The sequence below is a fragment of the Hemitrygon akajei genome, chromosome 26 (genome assembly GCF_048418815.1).
Source record: "Hemitrygon akajei chromosome 26, sHemAka1.3, whole genome shotgun sequence".
In the NCBI taxonomy this organism is placed as follows: Eukaryota; Metazoa; Chordata; class Chondrichthyes; order Myliobatiformes; family Dasyatidae; genus Hemitrygon; species Hemitrygon akajei.
The window spans coordinates 35,721,375-35,744,709 of NC_133149.1; the positions used below are offsets into that span (position 1 = coordinate 35,721,375).

Sequence of the window (23,335 nt, forward strand, 5' to 3'; positions counted from 1 at the left end):
AGTTCAGAAATATTTTTATGGTTTTCCCTTCCAATTTTGCACTGAGAGGACATGTAACCAGCTCTGACTCTGCCATTCAGCTTCACACAAACTCATGAGCAGAAACACACAGTCATACAAAATGTTGCGGAGGACTCTTCTGAAGTATTGTGTGCAGTTCTGGTCAACATGCTGTAGGAAGGATGTGCTTAAGTTAGAGGGTGTGCAGAGAAGGTTCACAATGATATCACCTGGATTGGAGGGCTTGAGTTATCAGGAAAAATTGGATAGGCTGTATCTGCTTTCCCTGGAGTGAGAGCTTGAAAGAAAACATGATATGTCTGTATAAAATTTTGAGAGGCATAGGGTGGATAGAGCGTCTGTTTCCCATGGTAAGAATAACTAAAACTAGACGGCATAGGTTTAAGGTGAGAGGGGAAAGATTTAAAGGGGATATGAGGGACAAGGTTCACATAGTCTGCTAGATACATGGAACAAGCTGTCGAATGAAGTAGGAGAGGCAGGTAAAATTACAATGTTTAAAAAGCATTTGGACAGATACATGGATAGGAAAGGTTTAGTGGGATATGAGACAAATGCAGGCAAATGGGTTTAGCATAAATGGGCATCTTGGTTGGCATGGAAGTTCAGGACAAAGGCCTTCTTTCTGTTCTGTATAACTTATGAATGCACACACAATTTAACAACTCACAAATGCATGCTAACAAAACTTGCCATTGGACACCAAAGTTCTTCCCTATTTGTAAACTACACTTGCTTATGGACTCAGACACAAACATTCAGCAATGAACACACCTACACACTGCACAAACTCATTAATAATTATTGCCCATCATAGTGGAATGAAAAACACATTCACAGTAATATGATCACACATTGTTACACTGTTTATCTTATCATTTTCTGTTCCTAACCCTTTTTTCCCAAAAGCAGAATGATTGAACACTCCATTCACAGATGACATCAACTATGGTAGCACCCCAAAGGTCATTGGGTTATAATTATAGCCAACAATTGGAGTAGCTCAAACAAAATCAGATTGATATATACAGAATATGTGCGAGTCAAACCACATGAACACCTGACATGAATCATCTCAACCAAATCATTACAAATTATCTGATCATTATCAAGCTGCTCTATACATAGAGATCTTGCACTTTGTAAATCGGCTGCTACTTCTCGTTATAACTGTGACTGCACATAAAGATATTTGATTGGTTGTCAACATCTCTGGCATTTCGCAATCTTGTGTAAAGCACTTTAGTAATGCTTTATGTTAAAGTTGATTAATCTTTATTTGTTGGAATTTCTGGTGGGGGGAATATGAGGGGGGTTGAGGGGAAGAGAGCAGAAATCCATTCCAACAGTTTCCTGGCCTTTATGTTCCCCAGAATATCTCCAGGCAGAGCTGAGAACTGGAGATAATTACAACCCTTTTTCCCTCCTCTGAAGATTGTTTCATTAAGCAGATGAAGAACTTAGCATCTCTCCTTGCTGTTTGTGGAGGATAGAGAGAATAGATCCAGATCTGCTGCTCCCTAATCAGCAGTGATGAAGGAGGCTGAGCCTACATTTGGGAGACTCGTGCCTTTGTACCCAATGCTTTCCATTCTTTAGCAGTTTCATTCCCCACAGGACAGCCTAACGAGTTTCAGAAAATCTGTTTGTCTTTGTAAACCCTCACTTCAGGCTCTTTCCAGTCAGTTCTGCTCAGTGAACTGAGAAGCATCAAGTTTAAAGATGAAATGAACAGTGTCCTTCAGTTTCAACAGGGCTCACGGGGGGTGCTCCAATGATGCAGTAAGTGGAATTAACCTCCTGTTTATTACCATGGGTGTTGTCCAGAAGCAGGCTGGAGTACTGGGCATCCTGGGACTCCTCCCCAACATCAGGCATCTGAAAAATAGATTGAAAACTACTGAGTACACATTTAAACTCAGTGGATCGGGGTTAACTTAAACACCCAACTATAATTTAAACAAGCCTGACAGGATTAAGCAATCTGTTTTAACATGAATACTCAGTCCTCTTGTGAATATTCATAATACTTTAGTTCAGTACTGATGCGCCATCAATAACTCACGCTGAGACTTAGGAAGTGAGATATCGGCTTTTATTGACTGAAGAACAACACTACATCCTGGGAAAATGAGGGAGAGCAGCAGGCCACAGTCGCCTTTATACAGGGGTCTGTGGGAGGAGCCACAGGGCAGTCAGCAGGGTCTGTGGGAGGAGCCACAGGAGCAGTCAGACAGGTATATCTAGTTCACCACAAGTACACAAATATGTAAAGTTATTTCCAACTTAATGATTTGTTCCTTGAAGCACAACTTTAATTCCTACTCACATTGTCTTTTCCTTGTTCATGTTGGACATCGTCCTCTGTAATGCAAAAGGACAATATTTAAACTTATTTTAAATAGAAATTATTTCAATCGTTCCTACCTTCCTGCAGAATATGAGCAATAACTAAAACAGATTGCAGGCTTGACTCTCACTCACTTCCACTATTATTCAGAGTGAAGAAGCATCAGTTATTCCTTGTCTGAGTTGTGTGTGATTGTGGATTCAAGTCTCATGGCAGAGTCTGGAGCATAAAATCCAAACTGATACCCCTGTTCAGAGCTGAACACTGGAGGTACTGACTTAACAGGTGAAATTTTAAACCAAGGCACTGTTAGCCCTCTCTGAATGCAAATAAAACCCCATGGCACCATTCAGAGAAGTGTGAGGAGTTCTGCTTACTACTTATCTCTTGGTCACCATCACCAGATCAGATGGTGAGGTCATGATTACATTTCCTGTAGGACTCTGCTGTGTGCAGATTGTCTATTGAGCCTTCCACCTTACCTCTAACTACAGCACAACTAACACACTTAATTTAAAATCCAGATGTTGTGCAATATTCTGTAGACATGAAAGTTCTTTCGTTCTCATCTCCCTCAACAGAGTGCAGGAATGGGGTAAGGGGTGACTGTAGTGATCTTCCCAAGGGTTTCCAGTTACTTTGTGGTCATTTATGCCATTACCCTCAGCCACAGAAGGGCAAGAAAATAGACAACACACTCAAAATGCTGGAGGAACTCAGTGAGTCAGGCTGCATCTATGGAGAGGAATAAACAGTCCACATTTCAGGATGAGACATTTCCTCTGGTCATGATGAAGGGTCTTGGCCCGAAATGTCTACTATTTTTTCCTCTCCATAGATACTGCCTGACTTGCTGATTCCCTCCAGCACTTTGTGTGTGTTCCTCATAGAGAACCACAATCTTGTCATTGGGTTTAGAGGCTTGTGTACCCCAATGATCCAGAGAGTTATGTTGTCTGGAGTCAGGGCTTTATGCTTTAGCTCTTGGTAGGGTCACCCATGCCAAACAGGTCAAAGGGTAGAGGCCAGACTAAGAGTGGTCCACCAGTCCTCCCAGCTTGAGGGTTCAGCTCAGGGCTAACAACCCTGACTGGTAAAACAAAATTGTTACGGAAACAGCAATGAAGAATCCTTCTACATCTGTGTGCAACGCTATTCCTGAGTCTCCAACTGGGGCTTGCATGACTGACAGTGAAAACTGAGAGGAAGCTACTGACACGATGAAGGAAGCTCTGAACACCACCAGAGATAGAGGATCTTCATTGCTGCCCGAAATGCCAACGGCATAAAGGGCAGTAAGTAAGTTGTGTCTGTTGCTCAACATTTCCAGCATCTGCTGAATCAGAGTAGACAAAAAGAGCAATGGGTGGATTTATAGTTTGAAGCTGCTGTTTTTGCCTGGTGTTTTAACAAGCTTTGCAACTCTGACAGCTAATTGTAGTAAGGTGACTGGGTTGAGATACGTCTCTACAGAAGAAAGTGTAAGGTGCTTCTTCCTTCCACTAGCCTGCAGTTCACCCTTGGGCAATGACTTCCACAGATTCACCATCCTCTGGCTAAAGAAATTCCTCCTCATTTCTGTTCTAAAGGGACATCCTTTTACTCTGAAGCTGTGTCCTCTGGTCCTAGACCCTCACACTATAGGAAACATCCTCTCTATGTCCACTCTATCGAGGCCTTGTAAACCTCCTCTAGACCCTTTTCAATGGCAGCACATCCTTTCTTAGAGACAAGGCCAAAATATGCTCACAATTCTCCAGATGTGATCTGAGCAATCCCTTATAAAGCCTCATCATTGTATCATTGCATTTATGTTTTAGTCCTTGTGAAGTTAAAACTAAAATTGTATTTACCTTCCTTACTATCCTGGACATTATCCAGGATTTAGGAGATCACTTGCTCACACATTCGTTCCTGGAAGAAGGAATCTACTGGCTCACTCATCGTGCTTTGATACATCTCCTGCAGTGTAATGAGTGACTCACTGACCAACTTGAAATAGTTAATGGCCTTACCTTGCCTTCCTTTGAACCTCTTGACCGTGAAGACAACAGCAAGGATTCCGACCACACAAAGTACTGCCAGAGTGGTGACCAGAACCTGAACCCAAGATAATGGATGCAAACATTCCTGGAAATGTTCGGCTGGGTATTAGAAAACAAACAAAGTTACAAATTGCTCCCAAGCAAAAACTCTGCAAATATAAATTAATGTAAACCTTAAAGTGCTGTTTATAGAAGTCCCATAATGAACAGGGGCTAAATTTGTATAATGTAGCACAGCGTCTATAAGACCATAAGATATAGGAGCAGAATTAGGCCATTTGCTCCATCGAGTCTGCTCTGCCATTCCATCATGGCTGATCCAATTTTCCTCTCAGCCCCAATCTCCTGTTTTCTCCCCATATCCCTTCATACCCTGACCAATCAAGAATCCATCAACCTCTACGTTAAATATAAGGAAAAACTTGGCCTCCACAGCAGCCTGTGGCAATGACTTCCACAGATTTACCTCTCTCTGGCCAAAGAAATTCCTCTTTGTTTCCATTCTAAAAAATGCCCCTCTATTCTGAGGCTGTGTCCTCTGGTCTTAGACTCTCCCACCATAAGAAACATCCTTTCCACATCCACTCTAATAAGGCCTTTCACCATTTGATAGGTTTCAATGAGGGCACCTCTCATTCTTCTGAATTCCAGTGAATACAGGCCCAGAGACATCAAACGTTCTTCATATGACAAACCATTTAGCCGCAGAATTATTTTCATGAACCTTCTTTGAACCCTCTTCAATTTCAGCACATCCTTTCTAAGATAAGGGGCCCAAACCTGCTCACAATACGCAAAGTGAGGCCTCACCAGTGCTTTTAGGATACTTCCTCCACTTTGGGATGTATATATCCTGTGCCTTCTGAATTGGTTTCAGAAATTCTAGCCATTGCTGCTCTGCCATCATCCATGCCAGTGTTCTTTTCCAATCAATTCTGGCCAACTCCTCTCTCATGCCTCTGTAATTCCCTTTACTCCACTGTAACACGGATACATCTGACTTTTACCTTCTCCTTCTCAAATTTCAGGGCGAACTCAATCATATTATAATCACTTTCCCCTAAGTGTTCTTTCACCTTAAGCTCCTTAATCAATTACAGTTCATAGCATAATACACAATCCAGAATATCTGATCCCCTAGAAGGCTCAAACAGGAGCTGCTCTAAAAAGCCATCTTGTAGGCATTCTAGAAATTCCCGAATCCCGCACCAACCTGATTTTCCCAATCTATCTGTATATTGAAATCCCCCACGACTAGTGTAACATTGTCCTTTAGGTGTGCAATTTTCTATCTGCTGTTGTAATTTGTAGACCACATCGTTACTGCTGTTTGGGGGGTCTGTATACAACTCCCATCAGGCTCTTTTTACCCTTACAGTTCCTTAGCTCTATCCACAATGATTCAACACCTTCTGACCCTATGTCACCTCTTTCTCATGATTTAATTTATTTTTTATACCAACAGAGCAACACCACCCCCATCTGCCTTCCTGCCTGTCCTTTCAATACAATGTGTATCCTTGGACATTAAGTTCCCAGCTATAATCTTCTTTCAGCCATGATTCAGTGATTCCTACAACATCGTACTTGCTAATCTGTAGCTGTGCTACAAATTCATCGATCTTATTCCATATACTGCACGCATTCAAATATAACACCTTTAGTCCTGTATTCACCCTTTTTGCTTTTAGCCTCCTTTTACGTTGCAACTCATCCTGTCGACTGCAATTTTGCCCTATCATCAGCCTCTCCTTGTTAAGAGTCTCACTACACACTGCCTCTGTTTGTAAACCAACTACTTCATCTTCAGCACCATCATTCTGGCTCCCATTTCCCTGCCAAATTAGTTTAAACCCACCCAAAGAACTCCAGCCAACCTACCCTCAGGTTCAAGTGTAACCCATCCGTTTTGTTATAGTCATACCTTCCCCAGAAGAGATCCCTATGATCCATAAATCTGAACCCTTGCCCCCGCATCAGTTCCTCAGCCATGCATTCACCTGCCAAATCATCCTCTTCTTACCCTCACTGGCACATGGCACAGGCAGCAATCTAGAGATTACTACTCTGGAGGTCCTGTTTCCCAGTTTTCTATGTAGCTCCCCAAAATCGCTCTTCAGGACCTCCTCCCCTTGTCTACCTATGTCATTGGTGCCAGTATGCACCAAGACTTCCAGCTGCTCACCTTTATTCTTGAGAATGCCATGGACCTGATCTGAGACATCCCTGATCCTGGCACCAGGGAGGCAACATCCCATCCGGGTGTCTATCATGCTCACAGAACCTTGTCTCTGTTCCTCTGAGTAAAGAATCTCCTATCAACACTGCATTCCTCTTCATGTCTCTGTTCTTCTGAGCCACAGCAGCAGACTCTGTGTCAGAGACCCAGTCACTTTGGCACTCCCGGTAGGTCGTTCCCCTCAATAGTATCTAAAGTTATATACTTGAGGGGAACTGCCACAGGTATACTCTGCACTGGCTGTGCATTTCCCCTCCTCCTGACAGTCACCCAGTTAACTGTCTCCTGCAATCTAGGGGTGACCACCTCTCTGTAGCTCCTATCAATCACCTCCTCATTCTCCCTTATGAGTCGAATGTCATCAAGCTACAGCTCCAGTTCCTTAATACATCCCTTATTGATATGTTGAGAGTTCTCACATTTCTCAACACAGCCCAACAGATACACCCACTCCAGACAGCTCTTATAGTCTATAACGTAGTATTTGAGAAAGGGTGTTGTGACCAAATGAATGATGCTGTGGTGATCTGGACATGATAATGAGCCGTGCTCAGAAGACATGTTCGTTTTGCAAGGGGCAATGGAGACTCTCCGGGGATACAGAAAGGTTCTTCTGGCAGAAGATTGCCAAGAACATTTCTGCCTGAGCATCAGTGCCATAACTTTCTGCCTGGTGAGCTGAGGGAGAAGTAGATGTGATCCTCTTTCTCATGCAGTTGAATTTGGGTAATGGCCCTAACCCAGCGGTGAGCAGCAAACTTTAAGATATGGCAGGGATCAGCTACAGCAGGTTGAATTGATTCTGAGACAGGAAGCTGACTGTGAACATGACCTGACCTCAAAATGTGTGAGGTTTCATCAGTGTCCATAGGAATCAGAGATCTCATCAAAGACACAGGGTTCAGTTTGAGTGTTCCCCTTTTAAATACAATAAGAGAAACAATTATACTAAACCATGATTTAGTATTTTATTTCTTTGAGTAAATAAGAAGAGCTTTTCAGTCCAATGAGACTGAAAATCTCACCAAGGGCACATTTTGCCTATTGCACTACTGTTAATACCCTCTGAGGGACCTTATTTCAGAAAAAAAAAGTGCCAGAGAGGACAAAAATCCCTCTGACAAATACAGCATGGAATTGTATAGTATAGAAACAGGACTTTAAGCACACTACATCTCTGCCTATCTACCCTAATCTCATATGCCCACAGTAGACCTGCATCCTTCAGTGGTTTGCTTATTTTAGTTTTGTGTTGATATAAACATAGTGATTATATCTGACCACCTCTTCCCCTAGCACCAGATTCCAAATATCAACAACTCTATGTGTAAAAAGACTTTTGCCTCAAATCTCCTCGCTCACCCAATTTCCAAAAACAACCTTTTTTGAGAGGTTTGGATAACCTTCTAGTCTATCATCTTACAATCTGAAGTAAACACTACTAAACTGCAATTCACTGCCTGATATGGTGTCCTTTGAGTATGCAGAGGATTTCATAGTGAAATTCAAGAAAAGGAGAGTTCTTACTAGTGACTTGAAAAATGTTTACCACTCAACCAGCACCCAAGTGGGCCAAAATATTCCAACATAGTTTGTAACACATTTTCTAACACAGTTTGCAGGAACTTGTTTTACGTAGATTGAATACTGCATTCTAAAATGACAATAGCAATTATTCTTTAAAGGAAGCAACAACAGTGAGCTTTCAGGTGTCTTGAAGTAGTAGAAGGTGCCATATAAACAAAGGCTTGTTCTTTCTCTTTACCTGAGATCAGTTGTTGTTTTTCCACTCTGTTGACTGGGTTTTGGACAAAGCAGGTGTAAATTCCACAGTCTGAGCTCTTTATGTTGGTGATCCGTAAACTGTGGTTGTCAGTTGACATTCGATGTTGGTTAGTCACAAGGATTTTGTTGTCCTTTATCCAGGAGAATTGGGGATCAGAGCCATTTTTGACTGTACAGTTCATGGTCAACGTTGGAGAGGGTAATTTTTCAATCTGTACTGTAATGTTGGGCTGTGAAACTGGAACTAAATCAAAAGCACAGTTCATGTAAGGCAGAGTTCACTAGAACTGAGTAAATACAAGGGGAAAGGAACTAATTGATGGATCACAGGGTTCAAATTTATAGTGATCACTTTTGTCTGCTATCAAGTAATCTCAGGATATTGCTTCTCCTGATCTCAACCATGAGTCTTGATGGAAAAATCACTGATGCTGTCCAATGTCCATCAATGGGTGGAGAATGAATATCATAGCAAATCTATATCTGGATCCTTACCAATTTAAGAGTGGGAAAATCAATCTCCTGTACCTTTCACTGGGGAATTAAGCATGACTATCTCACATCATTGGGTGGAAATTACTTGAATTACTTTCCAGATGGGACACATTATCAAAATTCACTGGGAAAACTCCATCTAGAGGATGACACAAAGCACAATAAATGCTAGAGGTTGTGGAATTTACTTCTGTTTTTATGTATAGGATTGAAAGTCACAGAACACAGAGCACTTTAATCATATTTTATCAAGGAAGATTAAATGTTGATGCTAACTGATCTCTCCCACCTTAATTTAGCTAAAGTTGTTAATAAAATGTTATGAACTGACCTAGCACCGTCAGGTTGATGTATGACTGAGATTCTGTTCCAGATGTTAACGATGTTGTTATAATGTAATGACCTTCATCCTGAAGACTCAGCTGGTGAATGAACAGCGAGTTGTTTTCTGAAAAGTAAGTCACACGTGACTCGAATTGCGGAAAGACTTTTGGTGGATCGGGTGAAATGTATTCGACTATCTTCACTGATCCTATCTTCCAGCTGATGGTTTGCACCGGGCTTGAATAATTCATTGTATCTTCCACTGCAAGATAGATGGGTTGATTCAGGAATCCAGTCACTAGACTTGTAAATGCTGAAAGAGAATTAAACACATATTAAAACAAAAGAAATGAGATATTCAAGGAAGCTAGAGGTATGAGGTTCCTGCAGGAAACTGATGCTCGGACATAACATCAGCCATTATCTCATTGAGTGGAGACGCAGATATGAGGGGTCAAAGAACCTAGTCCTGCTTCTGTTTCCCATGTTTTTAAGGGTTATATGGTGCAGTGGGCGTGCTCTCGACACCCTTCACCCAGGAACATTAGGATGTTTGATACTTGTGAGCACCCATCCTGTCCAGCAGTCAGGACATCTTCAAGAGGTGATGTTTCAGGAAGGCAACATCATCCATTATCAAGGATCCATACCATCTGGGCCATGCCCTCTCCTTGATGCGACCACCCACAGGTGGTACAGGAGCCTGAAGAGCCACACCTCAAGTTTCAACAACAGCTTCTTCCCCACTGCCATCAGGTCTTGAAACCACCTGAAAAACCCAAAAATGACCTCAGACTATATTTCCTTACTCTACTTGCACTAATATCCATATCTTTATTTTGTCTTGCATGCTATGTATAGTTTATGTTAATTTAAGTTTATATTAACTTATGTTTGTCATGATTGTAATGTAGTGTGCTGCTGCTGCACAAAGTTAATTTTCATATACCTCACCTATGTGTGCCTATGATTTGAATTTAATATAAGTCTGACTTCAGGTTGTGAGAAATTCATGCCACACTGTTGGCTTGCTCCAAGTGGAGTTTACTCCATTCATTACTTGTGATGTGGACGTCACTGGAAAGGCTGGTGTCCATTGCCCAGGCCGAAGTGGTCTGAAGAAGTTGGTGCTGAGCACCTGAACAGCTGCCTTCCTTCTGGTGAAGGCACTCCCTCAGTGCACTTGGTAGGGAGTCCCACTGGCAAGAAAGGAATGTCAAAAGGTCAGGGTTGTGTGGACTGCAAGGGAAAATGTACAGGTAGTGTGGTTCCCATGTGCCTGCTGCCCTTGCTCTTCTTGGAGGTAGAGGTTACAGTTTTGCCTGAGTAGTACCTACAGAGACTAGCCCAGATGGAGCTTCTATACTACATGAATACCCCACCCCAGCTATCTGTCTGAAATAAACAGATACAAATCAGAAAAATTTCTGGTTTAAGATGGCACAAGCAAAACAAACAAAACTATAAATTACAGTATTAATCACAATTTTTCTGGATAACGATCACTGCCATCAGTAGCCTGAAACTTCCCTTTAGGAGTTGAGCCTTTGAACCGCCAGTGTTACCTGCCATTTTTTGCAGTGTGAACTGAAGTCTTGAAGTTGCAAGATGGTTGCGACATGATGTGTACAGGCTAAATCGAGGCAGCACTTCTGGTGCCGAGAGCGAGGAATGGGCCAACGTTTGACCATTGCTGGAGTGGAGTTGAGGCGATTCAATGCGGCAGAACCGAATCAATGCGAGTGGAGGTGAGGAACAGTCGAGGCGGTGGGGCCCGAGAACAAGGAAAGACCAGAGGTTTGAACAATTTAAGCACCAGGCCAAATTGGAAAGGTCGAGTTCAGGCCAAATTGTGGCAGCATGGTCTGGGCCTGAGAGTGTATCGAAGTGGCAGAGCTCGGGTCTGAGAGCAAGGAACAACCCAAGGTTTGGATGATTTAAGTGCCGGGCCAGATTGAAAAGGTCATGGTGTTGGGGCTGGAGGCGAAGGATGGGCCAGTTCAACTTGCTGCTCCATGAGCTTTACTCGTCTTTGTGCTGAACTGAGGCTGTGGCCTGCAAATAATGGGCTCCTGAATTGGCTGCAGTGATGACTGGCTTCATGGCTGTGGACTCACGTTCATGAACTTGATTGCTTGCACAATTTGCTTTTTCTTCAGCACACTGGGTTTTTGACTTCCTTTTTTTTAAGGAAAAAAGAACATCTTTTGAGCAGTGACCAATCAGCATTCACCAATTGAGTACATAAGGTATCAATTCACTGCAGTTTAGTGTTTTGAGCAGCAGCCAATCAGCATTCTGAAGCGTGAGAAGACATAGCTCACTCAGGTTCGGCAACTGAGTAAATAAAGTTTCGATTTGCGGCAGTTTGGTGTTTTGCGCAGTAGCCAATCAGTGATCGGAAGTGATTGGCAAGAACAAATAAAAATAAGGCAGGGGTTAGCGGAGCGCCACTGTTGGAGTGGACAGTGTTAGAGTGGTTATTTGAAGCTTTAGCTTTTCGAGGCTTCAGCAAGGAGAGGCTTGAGAGAGAGAAGGCAAAAAAGCTGTTGGTAGATTTTTTTTCCAGTTTATTTATTGTTTCCTTCTTTATATTTGCACAGTTAGAACAGTAGGGATGCCAGGCAGGATAGTTGAATGCACCTCTTGCAGGATGCAGGAAGGCAGGTCCCTGAAGACTCCATCTGCAAGAAGTGCATCCAGCTGCAGCTTCTAACACTCCACATTAAGGAGTTGGAACTAGAACTGGATGAACTTCGGATCATTCAGAAGACTGTGGGGGAGGGTGGTGATATATCGGACATATAGAGATATAGTTACACCCAAGGTGCAGGACACAGGAGACTGGGTGACAGTTGGGAAGGGGAAAGGGTTTAACAGACAGTGCAAAGTACCCCTGTAGCCATCCCTCTTAACAACAGGTATACCACTTTGGATACTGCTGGGTGTGGGGGAGGGGGGAAGAGGGAAATGACCTAACATAGGAAAGTCACAGTGCTCAGGTCTCTGGCACTGAGTCTGGCTCTGTGACTCAGAAAGGAAGTGGAGAGAAGAGGTGAGCTGTGCTGAAAGGGGATTCGTTAGTTAGGGGAACGGAAATGAGATTTTGTGGATGAGAATGAGATTGCCAGATGGTATGTTGCCTCCCAGGTGCCAGGATCCAGGACATCTCAAATCAAGTCCTCAGCATTCTTAAGTGGGAAAATGAGCAGTCGAAGATCATGGTCCATGTAGGTACTAATGATAAAGGTAAGAAGAGTGACGAGGTTCTGCAAAGTGAGTTCAGGGAGTTAGGTGCTAAGTCAGAGGACAGGACCTCCAGGATTCTGATCTCAAGTTTGCTATCCATGCCACCTGCTAATGAGGCCAGAAATAGGAAAATCATACAGTTTAACATGTGGCTAAGGAGTTGGTGTAGGAGGGAGGGCTTCAGATTTTTGGATCATTGGGCTCTCTTCCAGGGAAGGTGGGACCTGTACAGAAGAAATGGTTAGCACCTGAACTGGAGGGGGACTAATATACTAGTAGGAAGGTTTGCTAGTGCTTTACTGTTGGGTTTAAAACTAGAGTTGCAGGGGGATAGGAACCAATGTGCCAGAAAAGATAGTGCAGAGGCTGAGGAGACAGATGTTGTTAAGATCTCAAAGTCAGGAATCTAAAGGTTGAGTTTGGTGTGACTAGAGTCCTGAGCTGCGTATATTTCATTGCAAACAGTATTATAGGAAGGCAGATGGGCTTAGGGCATTGATCAGCACATGGAATTATGACATTGTAGCCATTAGTGAGACTTGGTTGCAGGAGGGGCAAGACTGACAGCTCAATATTCCAGGATTCTGTTGTTTTAGACACAACACAGCGGGAAAGATTAAAGGGGGAGGGTTGGTGTTACTAGTCAGGGAAATTGTCACAGCAGTGCTCTGTCAGGACAGACTGCAGAACTCGTCTAGTGAGGCTATATGGGTGGAACTGAGGAATAAGAAAGTATTACCACATTAATGGGGCTATATTATAGACCACCCAAAAGTATGTGTGATTTAGAGAATAAATCTGTAGAGAGATTGCAGACTGTTGCAAGAAACATAGGGTTGCTATAGTAGGCGATTTTAACTCTTCCACATATTGACTGGGACTCCCACACTGTAAAAGGGCTGGATGGGAAAAATGTACTTGGCAAGAGGCTTTCAAAAGTGAAATTTTGAGAGTACAAAGCTTCTAAATGTCAGAATTAAAGATAATAGATTTAGAGAACCTTGGTTTTCATAAGATATTGAGGTCCTGGTTAAGAAAAAAAGGGGCGCATAGCAGTATAGGCAGGTAAGATCAAATGAGGTACTTATGGGGTATAATAAATGAAAGAGAATACTTAAGAAATAAATCAGGAGAGCTAAAAGAAGGCATGAGATTGCCTTAGCAGACAAGATGAAGGAAAATCCTAAGGGAGTCTACACATATATTCAGAGCAAAAAGATTGCACGGGACAAAATTGGTCCTCTGGCAGATCAAAATCGTAATCTATGCATGGAGCCAAACGAGATGAGAGAGATCTTAAATTGATTTTTTTGCATCTGTATTTATTCAGGAGATGGACACTGAATCTATAAAGTAAAATTTGATAATAAATGTACTTTGTAGTATCCCAATTATGAGAGTGCTCAGTAGACAAGTTACAGCTTACCAGGAAGCATTAACATTTGGTGATATTTCCTTTTAGGTTCATGAGATAGTTTCAAACCTAAGTGCAAGTTGCCGTTATTAACCCAGAATCACTTTGCTTAAAAGATGTAACATGACTTGGAGATTAGTGGGAACTCAAACTCTTCAAGCTCAGAAGAGGAAGCCATTCCATACAGGCTCCTTGGTAAAGCTATCAACTGTCCCTTATCCCACAGTTCTCCAAAACTCTGCAGATGTTTCTCCTTCAGGTCTTTTTTCTTTATAAAGTTACCATTGAATCTGCTGGCGCCACCCTTCAAGCAGAGTACTCTAAGGTTCCAATTTTCTCCTGTCTCCATGACCACAGTGCACTAATGGTGTTATTTTCTGCTAACTCACTTTACAATTTGATATTTTCTATGGTGAAACAGTTGTTCTCACTTGCAACTCTTTTACACAGGGGTGTAAACTCTTGCCAAAAAGAGTCAATGTTATAATTTAAGAAGTCTATTTCCTCTAACACTTTTTTTTCCTTGTTATGAATTGTTTTCATTGAATAAAATGGGAAGTTTCTGTCCTACAGTCTTTTGAATGCAATGTCCTTAAGTGAATGCAAGTAAATTAACCCTTACCTTTCTGCAGCACTCCAAGCATCAAGCTTAAGTATAAAGTCAAAAATCCCTTTGAAAACTGCATGGCTCTGATTTGCGCATCCCAAAGGAAGAATTCCTAATCAAACTGGAAAAAAAACATGTCAGAAGTGAACAAAAATCAAAAATCAATGAGCAAAAATAAAAATAAAAAGTACAGGAAGTTCTAAACAGGTTAAACTGTGTGGAGAAAAAAAACAAGTTTGACATTTAGCTTTCGTGAGAGGCATTTCACATTAATGCGCCCGCAGAATCTTACTTTTGCAGCAGCAGTTTGTTGTAGAGTGGACGATATCATGAAAATCAGCAAGTGGAGGTATTTCTGTGGAGCATTACATTCTTTATCAAATCAGTTTGCAAGTTAATAGTACATTTGGAGATAATATGTCTATTAGTCGTGCACGTATGCACGCACACACACACACACACTCACTCACTTTTCATGTACCCCAACAGGAGTTAAGTACAAAACTATCAGAAAAATACATTCAGATGCATTACGTCTGGTGTGGAGGTGCCACTGCACAGAATTGGAAAAAGCTGCAGAAAGTTGCTAACTCAGTCAGCTCCACCAGAGGATCTAGCCTCCTTAGCATCGAAGACATCTCCAAAAGACGATGCCTCAAAAAGGCGGAATCTATAATTAAGGACCCCATCACCCAGGACGTGCCCTCTTCTTGTTGCTACTGTCAAGGAGGTGGTACAGGAGCCTGAAGACACACACTTAATATTTCAGGAACAGCTTCTTCCCTTCCGTCATCAGATTTCTGAATGGACAATGAACAAAAGCACACTAGCTTACTAATTTTCCTTTTTTGCTCTCTTTTTGCATAACTTAATTTATATATATACACACAGTATATTAAATTGTAATTTATAGTTTTTTATTATGTATTGCAATGTGCTGCTGCCACAAAACAACATATTTCATGACATATGCCAGTGGTATTAAACCTGATTCTGATGTGCAGAATAAATAGTAACATTGGTTGCACAGATAAAACACAAGATTACATTGCTAAAGGAACTTCGTAGCTAATAATTGACATTAAATGTATTGAGAATAGTTAGACCATATTTTGCATGCTTTGAGCAGTTCCCATCACCATATGATAAAAAATAGGGAATCAAGTAAAGATGCAAAATAAATTTCTAAGTTTATCCCAGAAATTAAGGGCTTTTCCTTATGGTTTAGGAGGTAATTGTTGTGAATATTTTACCATTTTCTGAATAAAGGAAGGCTGAGGAGCGGAAGGGTCACCAATTAGAAGACTATAAGATCATGAAAATATTTGACAGCAAACTCATAAAAGTATTTCCACTTAAGATAAACACTGGCCAAGGACCTTCAATATCAAATAACAATAATAAATTAAACAGCAAATAATTTTACCCAATGAATGTTAGAGTGAGGAACTCATTTAGTCATTTAGAAGGGAGCAGCTGAAGTAAATATCAAAGTTGTACTTGAGTTGGTTAAATACACACATGAGAGAAAAAGAAATTAAAGAATATGTTTGAGGCAAAGATGACATTAGATGTAGTACAAATCCAGCATCATTAAGGACCCCATCACCCAGGCTAAATGACCTGTCGCTATTGTGAGTACTTTGTAAGCAATATGCAAACCTACGAACATCGACAAATACAGTGTGTGTAGGCCACTCAGTGCCTTGAATCTGCTCTGCCACTCAATAAGATCATGGCTAATCTATTGCAACCTCAACCTACATTTATAGACCATAGAACAGTATAGCACTGGACAGACCATTTGGCCCACGATGTTGTGCCAATCTTGATGCCAATATATACTAAATGTCCTCCTCCTATGTATCTCTCCATTCCCCTCACATTCATGCGTCTATCTAAAAGCCTCTGCACCAAACGCTTTGCTTTTACTATTACCCTAGTAGCCTATTTCAGTCACCTACAACTCTGCATAAAAAAAAGCTTGCCCCTCAAGTCACCTTTAAACTTCTCCCCTCTACCTTAAAAGCATGTCCTCTAGTGTTTGACATTTCTACCCCGGGAAAAAGATTCTGACTGTCCACCCTACCTATACATGTCCTAATTTTGAAAACCTCGATCAAGTCTTCCCCAGCCTGATGCATTAGAGAGAACAACCCATGTTTTTTTCTCACTGCTCCCAGTAACAATTCACCCCTTTGATTATTGAAACTCCATCACTTTCTGTCTTCAAAATATTCAGACTTCATTTCCACTAGCCTTTATGGAGAGAGCTCCAAAGATTCATTACCCTTTGAAAGCATGTAATTTGCATAATCTTTGCCAGAGGCAAAAAACAAAGGGCTGGAGGAACTCAATGGGTCAGGCAGTATTTGTGGGGACAAAGGAATAGACAATATTTTGTGTTGAGACCCTGCATCAAGATTGAGTTAGAAATTCCTCATCAGAAAAAAAGGAACTATTTTAAAATACTGCAAATCCAAGCCTTTCTTTCTCAAGTTATTTAAAAGCATTTATATTGAAATCTCTGTTAAAAGACACTTACTCCTCTATCCATGGGTGCCAGCAACATATTAAACATTTACTGCCTATCACCAAATGATTTAAACTGAGCAACCTGCCAAGCCATTGCAGAGAGCAGTTTGACCAAGCTGTGAGGACACAAAGAATTTCAGACCAAGAGAGAATAGCAGGTTTTCTTTCTTAAAGAATTATCAGTTCAGTCTGATAGGTTTTTATTATGTTGCCATTACCAGGACTACTCTCTTAATTCTAGACTATACTTAATTAACTAGTTAGTATATGCCTTTGCTGTCATGCCAGGATCTGAGCTCATTGCTCTGGAAAGTCCATGTCCTGAGACTTAACCCATTTCCTCTCCTAAGACTCTGATCTGACCTCCATGACCACTCACCTAAGTATTAGTTTAGTTTAATCTTTTACTTGTCCACTTTCTTTCCTCTAAAAGATGAGTTCTGATGCAGGGTCTTGACCGAAAATATCGACAATCCTTTTTCCGCAAATGCTGATTAACCCACAGAGTTCTTCCAGTAATTTTTGTTTCTGCTCCATATTCCAGCATCTGTAGTCTCTTGCATCAAATTCATTTTAAAACAATAAATCTACTTTTAGAATCTCCCACAGGGGAAAACGTCCCCTCCACATCCACTATGTCAAAACCCCTCAGGATTTTATAAGCTTCAGTTGTTTCCCGTAATTTTTCTGAACTCTAGCCGATACAATCCCATTCTGTCTAACCTTTCCACATAAGGCAACCACAGGTTCCAGTTGTCAGTCCAGTAAATCTTCTCTGAACTGTTTCCAATGTATTTTAATCCTTCCTTAAATAAGGAGATCAGTGCTGTATATACCCCAGAGGTAATATCTGAGGTTATACCCCAGAGGATCATTATCTTCATCACATGCCATACTCTGCCAGAGCCTTGGTGACCACTTCCTTCCACTGCGATCTGTCAGCAGTCCAACCTCTTGCATCTCTGGCGGTGTGGCTGGTCCACTTCTTGACGTTGTCGATACAGGTTGTCCTCTGTCTGCCTCGGGAGCGGCTTCCTTCTACTCTGCCTTCAAGCACAGTGCATTCCAGTGTGTCATCAGTTCTTGAGATGTGTCCAAAATAATGAAGTTTCCTTTGGGTAACGGTTTCCAGAAGTATTGGTTTCATGCCAATCTTTTCTAGGATGAAATTGTTGGATCTCCTTTCAATGTTTGATACCCTGAGGATCCGTCTGTATGTCCACATCTCAAATGCTGTCAACTTCTTTTCATCAGCTGCTTTTAGGGTCCATGTTTCACAGCTATATAGGGCTACTGGCCAGACGAGACTCTTCAGGAGGTGTATCTTGGTGTCAGTGCTCACAGATCTATCTTTCCAGATGTTCCAGAGTTTGGTAGTGCTTGTGCATGCCATTGCTAGCCTTCGCCTTATTTCTTTGCTGCATTCATTTGTGTCATTTAGTTCTGCACCAAGGGAAATAAAGGAGGACCCTTGTTCGATCTTGTCGTTTCCGATGTAGATGTCTGCTTGAATTGCAGTTTTGCTTATCACCATAACTTTGGTCTTTTTGCCATTTATCAGCAATCCAAATTCAGCAGAGACTTCTGCAACATTATTGAGTAGTGCTTGAAGTAGTCTCATCAGTGCTCCCTATTTTTCTGTTTAGTTTCTCCTTGCATTAACAGATAAAATTCTGTTAATTTCCCTAATTACTTGCAATACCTGGATACTGCATATTGCAAATTATTCACGTGAGTATCTAAATCCTTCTACATCACACAGCTTTGCAGTTTCTAACCATTTAGATAATACGCCTCATGTTATTTTTTTCTGCTAACATTTACACACACCATTACCACCAGTCTTGCATCATACTTTGTTGTTCAGGCTTGCTCACACTTAGACTATCTCTATTGTGTTGCAATGTCTTCTTCGAACTTCCTTTCCTATCTACCTTTGTGTCAGCAATAAATTTACCAACCATACATTGGGTGATTTCATCTGTATAAGTAGCTTATGTACATTAATAAAAGTTGAAGTCCTACCACTATGGCAAGCCACTCGCTACAAGAAGCAATTATGCAGTTATGGCTACTCTGCTTTCTGTTTACCAGTCAATTTTCTATTCACAACAACTACTTCCAACACCATAAGTTTTTATTTTCTGCAATAACCTTTGACACAGCATCTCTTTGATAATAGCTTCTAATAGTCCCATTGCAACACATGTTAAGCTAATTGACATGTCTTGGTTTCTCCCTTACTTTTTCAATAAAAAAAATTACATTTGTGACTTTCCAATCTACTGAAACCTTCCCCAAACTCAGGTTCCTTTGAAGAATTAAAATTAATGCAATAATTATCTCACAGTCCAAAACTTTTAAGCATTGAGGTTGAAGTCCATCAGGACCCATAGACTGGTTAGCCCAGTTTACTTAGTGCTGCTGTCCTGGTGAATATAAATTTTCTGAGTTCCTTCCTCCCTTCCAAATGCTGATTGGTGACAATTTCTAGGATGTCACTCATCCCCTCTACATAGTATGTTTTACTGAGTGTATAACACAATTTGGTGCAAAGTGTTATGTTTTGTAACTCCAAAATATTAAACTAATTGAAAGCAAAAACATGTTGTGGGGAGTAACATTCTGATGAAGGTGTCGGCCCAAAATGTCGACTGTACTCTTCTCCATAGATGCTGCTTGACCTGCTGAATTCCTCCAGCATTTTGTGTGTGGTGCCTGGATTTCCAGCATCTTCAGATTCTCTCCTGTTTGTCCTTTCTTAAGTCAGTTTTAATTGACTTAAGATTTACAGGAGATCTCTGTATTTCCTGTAATACAGGAAATGTGACATGCAAATTGTGGATGGATCTTCAATCAAGTTATAGTTGTTTCAACCGGTCATATCTTCATAATGCTGGTCCTATTTTTATCACATAAAATCTCAATGTGGTTTATTGGTTGTTTCACAGTTACAAATGTCATTCCTACAGGAATTACCTTTCTCCAGTATAAGTTCTTACTTTGTTGATTATCTACAGGCTTTAGTTCAGTATCTTTGAAATGCCATTCAAACTCATTTTCCGGAATGACTGAAATAGCTGAACCAGTGTCCAATTCCATTTTAATTAATTTGGCATTCACTTCTGGTATAAGCCATATAGCTTGTCTCATGTTAGTTTTCACAATTGTAAATCTCAAGGCAACTCAGTCCTGTGTCACTGTCATCATTATTAGATTTTTCATCAACAGCTTGCAGATTTGTGGTCTTTTTGAAACAGCAACTCAACTTTTTAATCGTTTTTCACTTTCCTGTGCAGTTCATTTATTTTTTCTATCCAACATGCTCTTTGTAAATGTCCTACTTCGTTGCATTTTCTGCAAAATTCACCTTTAAATCTGAATTGGTCTGGTGTATGTGAGCTGCTGCCACAGCAGTAACGCAATTTGTTCGGCCAGGCAGATTTCTGATTAGATGTTGCAATTTTGTTCATGCTCACTCTCATTCCTGACTGCAAGCCAGTTATGCCTCTGCCTGCTATTTCCATTGATACAGCAATTTCAACAGCAGTTGTGCTTCAGTGTGCAGCCATTTTTGAATGCTTTATTGTAAGATTCCACAAACTAAACAATCTCTCAGTGTATCATTATCCATCATTGAACTGACAATGCTCAGACAATATCTTCAATTCAGCTACAAACATGGAAATGGACTCCCTTTCCTTTTGATTCACTTATGAAACCTAAAGTATTCCACAATCAACAATAGTTACAGTTCTAAGTGTTCCTGCATTACTTTCACAATATCAGCAAAACTCATTTTGGCTGGTTTGGTTAGAGAAGTTAAACTTCTAAGGAAACTGTAAGCCTTTAAATCCAATGCACTCAGCAAAATTGGTACTTATTTCTCATTGGCTATTCCTTTTGCTTTAAAATACTGTTCAATCCATTCAGTATACAAAATCCAGTTAACTCTTGTACAATTGAATGTGTCAATGTAGCCAGCCATTTCTGCTCTTTAAAAAAATATGATTATTATCATACAGTATTTTTATGAACCCATGAATTCGTCTGTTTTCTGTCTTTTTTTTTAACGTAAAGAAGCACATCCAGCATTGTTTTGTTACTCAACAGTTTCTTGCTGCGCTTTTTAAAAACTGAAATGTCTTGCTGCATTTCAAGAGATAGGTAGTCATCTTGATTCACCTTAAACTTCCTCAGCACCACTGTTACATATGTTTTGTAACTCCAAAACATTAAACATCAAAAGCAAAAACACTGAGCCGGGAATAACATATCTTAATTTTGTTTTTACTTTAAGCGAGGTGCGTTCATATCACGAGCTAGCGTCATGACATATGCAATTCATGTACTTTTACATATAGCTTGTAATGAATATTTAAACAACAAAGAATGCTTATTTGAACAACATATTTACAATATTACTCAAATATTATTGATATATTTCTGACAGGGTGTTACATATTAAATATACAACACAAAGGTTTTTGTTTGAAGTAGCTTTATGCAAAACAAATCCAAGCTAAAGATTACTATTTTAAAATACTGTACTTCTAAACCTTCTAAATTTCTAAAATTATATAAAACGTAACATTGAAATCTTTCTCAAAATACATTCTTCTTAATAATTCATTATGTGTTAAACATTTATTGCCTATAGTTAAATGATTTAAACTGAACAGCTTGCAGAGAGCAGTTTGACCACATTGTGAAGACACAGAAAAGTCAGACCAGGAGAGAATGGGAGGTTTTCTTTCTTAAAGCACATCAGTGAAACTGATGGATTTTACGGTATAACCATTACCAAAACTAGTTATTATACACGGTATAACTAATATAATACTCTCTCATTTTCATGCCAGGATTAGGATCTCTCTGGATCACTAATTCTGTAATTTAACCCACCTACACGCCTGAGATTCTGGCCAAGCTCCATTAGTACTTACCTAATTATTATTCAAACATTGGACTAGATAGGGTACTACATCAAGAAAAACAAAAATCTCAAAGAGCCCTACTAGTACAATGCCTTTGACGAATGATGCAGTGATGATCAGAACCTACAGTCCCCAAAACAGAAATCAGGGAACAGTTGGTAAAAATCTACAAAACAATGTTGGACACTATGTTAGTTTCTGGGATCAGAATGCAGGTCGTTGGTGGAAAAACAATGGGATTTGATATGGTCTACAATTCCTTGGATTACGCCAAGAAGAATGAACAAAAGCATAGGCTAGAACAACATGGTCTATTGGAGAGGAAAAAAGTTTCTAGGAGACCACAAATGGAACGAAACAATAAAGGAAGCTTGTGGTACAGCTAAAGCCTACGTTGGTGCCGGCAGAAAGGAATGTGGCAACACACATGAAGGTCCCTTGAAATGCTGAGTTGGCCACCTGTTTTCTGATATCTGTCCTTGTGCTCAAATAAATGCTATAAAAATTGGAAAAAAAATTAACACCCAGCCTCCTTCTTCCCATTTCCTTCAGTTACACCCATTCCCATATTCCTTGCTTCCTCCTCACAATCACAACTACTCTCCTATCCCTCAACTTGCTTCATTCCTCTTCTATGTTCCTCAATGTCACCCATTCACTCGTAACCCACACTACTTACCAACTCCTCACAGCATCCTGAAAACCAAGTCACACCACGTAGCCAGAGTTACAACTGAAGAGTGCTGAACCTCATTCACAACTCGAAAGGTGAAACATGAACTGCTTTATTTTCTCTGCAGAAGCTATCTGACCTATTTTCTATCAATCTATTTGTATTTCAGGCTTCCAGCATTTGCAATACTTTGGCTTTGCTCTCAGTATCTTTCTGAAATATACAGGATAAAATGTGCAATGCATTTTACCTAATTCTTGTTATGCAAATGCTAACATCAACATAATTTGCAGACTAGAGTTACGAGCTGGATAGTGCATCATTTCTAGTGCAAAGCAGAGATGAAAGACATACCGTATTTCCTGTTTGTTCGAATAGAAATCTTCCATGCAAACACTTAAAAAAAACTACAGCTCCTCCTTCTCAGTTCCAAGCTTTTTACTTCCCACTCCCCACCATTTCTAGATACAGACAACCCCCGTTTCTCATTAGATTTAAAAAAAATCTAATTCATATGTTTGACAAACTCTTCTTCCATCTATGTATATAAATGCTTGATAGTATACATGGTAAGATTCTGCAGGTTACCTAACATGGTGCAGGTCTTTGGAGATAGGAATGATTTGCTTCACCTCCATTTCTCTTAGCTCTGAGGTGACTG

General features: G+C 40.5%; 1 protein-coding gene across 1 annotated transcript; it reads right to left on the reverse strand.

Moving 5' to 3' along the window:
• Positions 1-659: 659 nt before the first annotated feature.
• Positions 660-22,994, reverse strand: LOC140716869 (hepatic and glial cell adhesion molecule-like). Its single transcript, XM_073029870.1, has 7 exons — positions 22,681-22,994; positions 14,545-14,650; positions 9,267-9,572; positions 8,421-8,684; positions 4,387-4,515; positions 2,351-2,385; positions 660-1,899 (listed from the first exon to the last, which is right to left on the reverse strand). The coding sequence occupies exons 2-7, from the start codon at positions 14,606-14,608 to the stop codon at positions 1,738-1,740; spliced, it is 960 nt and encodes a 319-aa protein (XP_072885971.1). The 5' UTR covers positions 14,609-14,650; positions 22,681-22,994; the 3' UTR covers positions 660-1,737.
• Between the last annotated feature and the right edge of the window lie 341 nt (positions 22,995-23,335).

What these genes read in the sequence shown, in the direction of transcription:
- LOC140716869 (XM_073029870.1), bottom strand. Translation starts at nt 14,608, where the DNA reads ATGCAGTTTTCAAAGGGATTTTTGACTTTATACTTAAGCTTGATGCTT. An exon ending in AAAACAACAACTGATCTCAG is followed by an intron (nt 4,516 to 8,420) that starts GTAAAGAGAAAG and finishes TCTAATACCCAG; the next exon opens with CCGAACATTTCCAGGAATGT. An exon ending in GAGGTTCAAAGGAAGGCAAG is followed by an intron (nt 2,386 to 4,386) that starts GTAAGGCCATTA and finishes TTTGCATTACAG; the next exon opens with AGGACGATGTCCAACATGAA.